Below are 6,727 nucleotides of genomic sequence, written 5' to 3'. Positions count from 1 at the left end.
AAAAAAAAAAAAAAAAAAAAAAAGCCCCAAAGAGAACACGTCTCCAAGGCTGCCCCCGGGACAAAGGCTGTCCTCCCATGGCACTCGTGGCACCCCTGCTCCCCACACAGCCCACCCCCCCGCCCCATGCCTGGGGTCCGGCCCTGCCCCATCCTCCAGGCACCTGGATGTTCTGCTGCATCTTCCTCTTCTCAGCCTGCAGGTGCTGGCAGCGGTCTTCCTCCTCCTCCACCCTGGCCTCCAGGTCATGGCAGATCTCTTCCAGCTCCTGCTTCTTGGCGGTCAGGCGGGCCCGGAGCTCCTCGGCCTCGGCACACAGTTCCGTTTCTGCCTGGAGCTGCTCCTGCAGCTGCAACTTCTCAGCCATGAGCTGCGAGAACACGTGGGAAATGTGAGCTCTTACGGCCGCCTCGGGCCACTTGTACCCACAGGAGAACTGGTCTCCAGTGCAGGCTCCTGCAGGGAGAGCCCTGTTGATGACAGCAGCTTCCATCTCAGGACGCTTAAACTGCCCCGCATGTTTAAACATCACGTCCACCGTCCCTCACCACTGCTCCGTGAGCTGTACATCAAGATCCCGAGGAAACAGGCTCAGAGAGGGGCTGGGCCTTGAACCCAACACTCATGAGCTTCCCATCCCATGCGGTAGCCTTCCTACATCACGAAACCCCGAACAGGGTCTGCAGAGAAATTAACCAGGCATGCCTCGCCTACTGGTTGCCAGCAGGTGGCAGCACTGCCTGGGCAGAGCCTGCAGACACCCACCTGGGACTGGAGGGTCTCCATCTCCGAGAGCCTGCTCTCAGCGGCCAGCTGCTTCTCCCGCACCTTCACCAGCTCCTCCTCCTTGGCCATCATCTCCTCCTCCTGCCGGCTCACCTGCAGCAGCGGCTTGACCTAGGAGAGGAGATTGAGGAGGGAACGTGATCAGGGGAAGATGCCTGTCCAGGCTGAGAGCCGTGGGGCTTTCCCCTCACCTGTGGAAGCGCAAGCTCATGAGAGCGAGGGGCAGGTAGGACGCAGGGCAGAGGAGGTGCAAATGGGTACAATCTTTCTGGAAATCAATTTGGTACTGCGTGCCATAGGCCTCTGACCCACTAATTACGTTTCGGGGAAACTACGCCTATGTGTGCATGAAGATGTTCAGGACGTCGTTGTTTATAACAGTGAAAAATTCAGACAGAGATAAACATCCACTGCTGGAAAAATAGATAAATTATGAAACATCTCTAGGGAACAGTGTGCTGACTTTTTAAAAATGATGCTCATGGACTTCCCTGGTGGCGCAGTGCTTGAGGGTCCGCCTGCCGATGCAGGAGACGAAAGTCTGGAAGAATCTGTGTCATGTCCCCCCCAAAACAAAAAAAAAAAAAAAAAAAAAAAAAAAAAAAAAAATGATGCTCATGAAGGAATTTTAAATGCAAAGTACATGACTGTTTATACAAGTCAAAGTTCAGCTACGTAAGAACGTGTGTGGTTTACACAGCAGAGATTTACCGAGAGTGAAAAAAAAATTTTTTTAAAGCAGACTAAACATGGAAACATCTATTCAATATCGACGCTGGCACAAGGATGAAGGGATTATAGGTGAATTTTTATTTTCTTGTTTACCCTTTTGGTTAGTCTAACTTTTCGCAATTACCACAGATTACTTACCATAAACAAAAGCAGCCTGAACAACTTTACTAATTAACGCATTTTTTGTAAAGGCTAGGGAGGACCCATCCAGCGGGTGCAGATTCTGACCTGCCCGTGGTTTCTGGGTGGGCAGCTCTGTCTTCACGTGGAGCCGTGGTGGGCGGGCTGGGCCCTGACATCCCAGGAGCCGCCCTAGCCCAGCCTGATAGCACCGCGGCCGTCCACGCCGGACACATGCCCCGGCTCACACCCCTCTAGACTCCATGGGCAGGATCATCCAGGGCTCCTGTGCTGGGCACAGGGACGCAAAGGCCGAGTGCCAGCCCCAGGGCCTGAGCCCCGCAGGAGGCCAATGTGAGGCCTGCTCGTCCCCCGTGTTGCGCGGAGGGCCTTGCAGACCCACCTTGGTGAAGAGTCGCCACCACTGCCAGTTGCGCAGCTTGAGGTAGGCGGCACAGTTCCTCTGTAGGACTTTCATGGCCGTCAGCTGCTGCTGCCTCTTGGCGAAGGCCCTGTGGGGGCGAGGGTCACAGTCAGTCCTCCAGGTGGGGGATGGCACACCTCCCTCCCGACAGTCCTGACCTCACTTGTGGAGGCTTTTCCGGAGGGACCGACCCCTGCCGGGGGCACCACGAAACAGACGTGGCGGGAAGGTCGGCTTCGGGTTGAATCCTGTGGGTGACCTCACAGAGGGTGCCTGGGGCCGAGGTCACCACAGATCCGAGTCAAGTGTGAGCCCTGGTCATCAAATCCATCTATCGACTACAGCTCCCCACCCTGGTGCCACCCACAATCTTGTGGCTTTGGTTTAGAGGGAGAACGTCAGCAGCTGATATCCTACACGGGTCCATTTGTCCAAACTCCACAAACTCATGCTGTGTCCCCCAGCGCTCAGATCTCAGGCTGGAACAGACACCCCTGAGCACAGACACGGAGGGCTCAGGGGACAGATGTGCAGCTGCCCCACCCACCTTCCTGCAGCAAGTCAGCCCCTGACCCCCACAGGCGCTGCTCGGGACTCAAGGATGGCCTCCTCCTCTGGGAGCATGGCGTCCTCTGGGGACAGCCGGCTCTGGGTGCCATCCTTACACGAGGAACACAGGAAGGAATAGCGGTGGCAGGAGCTTCTGTGACGAGCAAATCCAAGCACAGTCACCCCTCCCACCAGCTCACTTTAAACCTCAGGCAGAAATCCAGGAAGTAGGGGGGCAGGGAAGGCCACAGGGGCCTCCCCGGGCGACACCTGACTGGCATTAGGGCGCCCAGGCCACCGCTTCCTCAGTGTCCTCCGCTACAGGAGAGCTGGGAGGGCCCGAGCGCGGGGCAGGCTGGGTGGGGTGGGCGTCCCAGGACTCACTTTCTGGCCAGGTAGCCCCTGCAGCAGGCCTGGAAGCCGATGATGACGTCCGTGATCTTCAGGTCCCGTTCCTCCTCCAGGTGAGCCAGCACGCCGGCCCGGAAGAAGACCTTGCTCTGGCCGATGCGGTACAGGTTGCTGTCGAGCTCCAGGGCTTTGATCTAGACAGAGGAGAGTTGGCCACTTACCCCTTGCCACCCCTGTGGAGTCCTGGAGCAAGGCCAAGGACGGGGGGCGGGGGCGCCTGGAGCCTGGGTCAGTCCTGCTCTGCGGGCAGCCTTCTCCTGGTGCAGGGAAAGCGCGGCTGGGGGCACGCTGGGGAGCAGGCAGGTGGGGGCCGGCATGGGGCAGGTAACGAGTCAGACTTGCAGAGAAGCACAGAATCTCGGCCCTGAAGGGACCCTGGAGGTCTCTTCTTCCTTCTCTGTGCCACCCCGCACACTGCAGTCACGCTCTACAAATGCCCAGTCAGGTCTCCCTCCAAGCAGAGGTGGCCAAGCATCACTGTTCTGTCCAAGCCCAGCACAGACTCCAGCTCAGGCCAGGATCAAATACTAACTAGATGACCCTAGGCCTTAACCTCCGTGAGCCCATATTTCCTCAGCTGTAAAATGGGAATAACGGTTTCTTTAATTAAAAGAAAAGTTAACAAACAAAGCAAATAATAGCACCTCCTTTCTAGGAGAGCCGTGGGAGTCAAACAAGAGAATGCACAGAAGGCACTAAGCACAGGGTCAAGCGTGTGACCAGTGCCAAATGGGCTTTAGCCGTCATTACCATTACCGGGCTGTTTTGGTACAGTAACAAGGCTCTTTTACTAAGCCCACTGGCAAGGGTCTGTCTGTCCAACTGTCTACCTGGGAGAGAAGAGATTTAGAACAAGCTCCAAGAGGCAGAGCTTTGAATAGGGTAAGTGGGATCTGGGGGCCTTGGTGTCCATGAACGACCCGGCAGGCCCGGAAGAGGCCCTGTGAAAAGGGAAGCCCAGGGCAGGTGGAGCCACTGTGGGCATCCCCCGGCCACGCGCCCCACCTCCCTCCCGGCACGAAGAGCCCAAGCTGCCCATCTTCCCTGCAGGGCTGGACGGAGGGGACCTGCTTATGCCAGAAGTGGGGACACCCCTCACTGGCCAGCAGCTAACTCAGTCTCCGGAGAAACAGCGGCCCAGACACGAGCTGGAGGCACACCCTCCATCCTTCACGCCTCCTCTCTGCCAGGTGACAAGCATCGGAGAGCAGGGAGCTGTGTCTTCTCCCTCCTTTTCTAGCCCCCATCTCCCTGTCCCTTAATGTGCTGCTTTGCACAGAGCAGGTGTTGAATTTTTCTTCCCTTTTCTCTTTCCTCCCCCACCCCCAAGCCCAGCCCGTCCTCTGCTGACTCTTTGGAAAGAACATGAAGTAAAGCAAGCAGGAGGTGCTGGCTACTGACTCTGGACACGTCAGGCCCAGCGGGACGCCTGCCTGCAAAGCGGAAAAACGACTGAGTGGGTACAGCCTCAGCGCGGCCACTGGGTCACCACAGGGCCTTCATTCACTATGCAGAATCCAGTGCCCACTGCCCATCAGGCACTGGTTCAGAGCTGGGGGAAAGAGAGGAAAGGTCCAGAAACTCAGACACTGGTGGCTTTGGGCTGGTCGTGGCGCCCCGGTGGCGAGCTGCCCCGCCGACCACACTGCACGCAAAGATCGGAGAAGACGTGTGCAAGAAAGAACCAGAATGTGCCCAAAAGGAAGAGGCCGTCTCACACCACAGCCTTGCCACGCTGCGGCTCTGGCCTCCTCCCCCCGACCCGGCTCCCACATGCTATCCTGACCCCACCAAGGGCTAAGGGGGCTGCCACTCAGGGCACCTGGCAGAGTCAGAACTGGCTTGTTGGAGGAACAAGGGAGCACGGTGCCAACGGATCCAAGGACCCCGTCCAATCACAGGGGCGCTGGCCACATGGATGCCCAGCAGCCACAGGTCACCCAACACAGGAGGCGGGGACGGCAGCTCAACTCACCATGAGCACACACGCCTGCTTCCCATCCATGAAGCCCTTAGGAATGGAATTTGGTGTCAGGATCTCGTATCTGAGGAAGAAAAGGACAGCCAGGTCAGGTTAGCCCTCGCTTGGATTCCATGTGGCCTGGAATATACGTGAGAGATTAGGGTCGTCCCTGTGGTGTAGCAGATGTAGAATTCTTTCCACAGAGCCTCCTAAGGAAAGGGGACATTCGGTGAACCCCGCCCTGCTCTTTCCTTAGGCTAAATGGCACGAGGAAGGCCTGGTGCTTTCCAGAAAGCGAATGGAAACTCACGTCGGGCTGTTTCATTCACTCAAGGGTGAGTTTTGCAGTGGGCTTACTAACTGCTAATCACCCAGCATCCGTGTCTGTAACCCCAGAAGGCCATGCCCACCTCTTCACTGAGATGCTGCAGGGAACCACCAATCAACGGGGTGGTCCAAGAAATTAAACTCAGGGCTGCATCAAGACAGCGAATGGCACTAAACACACTCATTAAGCAAAGAAGCCGGTGTCACTACCGTCCCCCTCTGCACACACAGCAGACTTCCATTTCCATCAAGTTCCTTTAATACCCAAGGCTCCAGCTGATCCTCCTTTAATTTCTTTTCAGAGCTCCTCTAACTGTAGCAAACAGCGCCAGCCTCCCAAAGTGACTGGGGTGAAAGCCAACGAGATAACTTTTGTTTCAGAAACAAAACAGAGAAATCCCTCCTCACGTAGACGGTGGCACAGAGAACCGTGTGAGGAGGCAGCCGGAACTCAACTCAACGTGGACGAGGAAACGGCTCCCCTACCGGAGGCTCCTGCTGGGATGCAGCCGGCCCTGGGCCCTGCTCACCTCTGCCGGAACTCCTGGAAGACCACGCGGTTGGGGAAGCCCTGGCGGCAGATTCGGATGCCCTCGAGAACCCCGTTGCAGCGCAGCTGGTCCAGCACCAGATGGGGGTCCAGCTTACCAGCCTAGGGAGGAAAATACACGCACCTGCTCTTACTTCTGCGCCCAGGAATTGATGGAGAGAGGGGCAGCCCCCTCTGCATGAAACAGGGCAAAAGCCCCCAAGGGAGTTGGGAGTCGCTGCCGCCCACAGGTTTTGACAGCCCAGTTAATTATGTGCTCCAGGTCCGGGAGAGGCAGAAACACAGGCTACGAAGGCAGCTTATCCCCTAAGGGTGCCTGAGCCACCCCGCCGGGGAACTTAACCGAGGCCACTGTGTGTGGCGGGGGACAGTTTCTGCACAGGGAGACAGACAAGGGTGGGGTGGCCCGCACGCATGCCCGGTCCGCGCCACGCCCCCGAGGGGCCGCACCTTCTTCTCGTGGTTGGGGATGATGCAGCGGACAAAGTTGGGGTTGGTGTTCCTCAGCGTGGCCATGAGCTTGACCAGCTGCTCCTTGTACAGCTGTCCCACCGTGCGGAACATGCCCTTGCGTGTCTTGAAGGCCCCTGGCAGCGCCGTCTCCGACATGCCGGCCACCTGGTCCAGGCCAATGATGCGGTCCACTGCAGAGAGCACGCAGAAGCATGTGAGTACCCGGCGGTCCAGGTGGGGCGGAGGGGTGGGAAAGACAGGCAGACAATCTGGACAGAAAGACAGGAGACTACGGAACAGCAGACTGTTTCTACTTGGAGCCTACACAGCAGGCTAAAGTCATCTCCAAATGTTGAGCGAAGGTGGCCTTGTGAGCAAGGAGCAGAAAGCGGGAAGCACTCTTTGGAAAGAG

At 57.5% G+C, this 6,727-nt stretch overlaps 1 protein-coding gene across 3 annotated transcripts in view; it reads right to left on the bottom strand.

Annotated features, from left to right (window-relative positions):
* The window catches only part of MYH9 (myosin heavy chain 9), a 63,125-nt gene that overhangs the window by 19,144 nt on the left and 37,254 nt on the right, over positions 1–6,727 (bottom strand). For all 3 annotated transcript variants that reach the window (XM_007446739.1, XM_007446738.1, XM_007446740.1), the window contains 7 exons: positions 6,313–6,506; positions 5,843–5,964; positions 4,998–5,067; positions 2,996–3,156; positions 2,042–2,150; positions 766–897; positions 164–370 (listed from right to left, as the gene is read on the bottom strand). In XM_007446739.1, the coding sequence (XP_007446801.1) occupies positions 164–370; positions 766–897; positions 2,042–2,150; positions 2,996–3,156; positions 4,998–5,067; positions 5,843–5,964; positions 6,313–6,506 (995 nt within the window). The remainder of the gene's footprint in view (positions 1–163; positions 371–765; positions 898–2,041; positions 2,151–2,995; positions 3,157–4,997; positions 5,068–5,842; positions 5,965–6,312; positions 6,507–6,727) is intronic.

The sequence above is a fragment of the Lipotes vexillifer genome, unplaced genomic scaffold, assembly GCF_000442215.2.
Source record: "Lipotes vexillifer unplaced genomic scaffold, Lipotes_vexillifer_v1.1 scaffold870, whole genome shotgun sequence".
NCBI lineage: Eukaryota > Metazoa > Chordata > Mammalia > Artiodactyla > Lipotidae > Lipotes > Lipotes vexillifer.
This window is presented reverse-complemented; position numbering and strand designations above follow the sequence as displayed.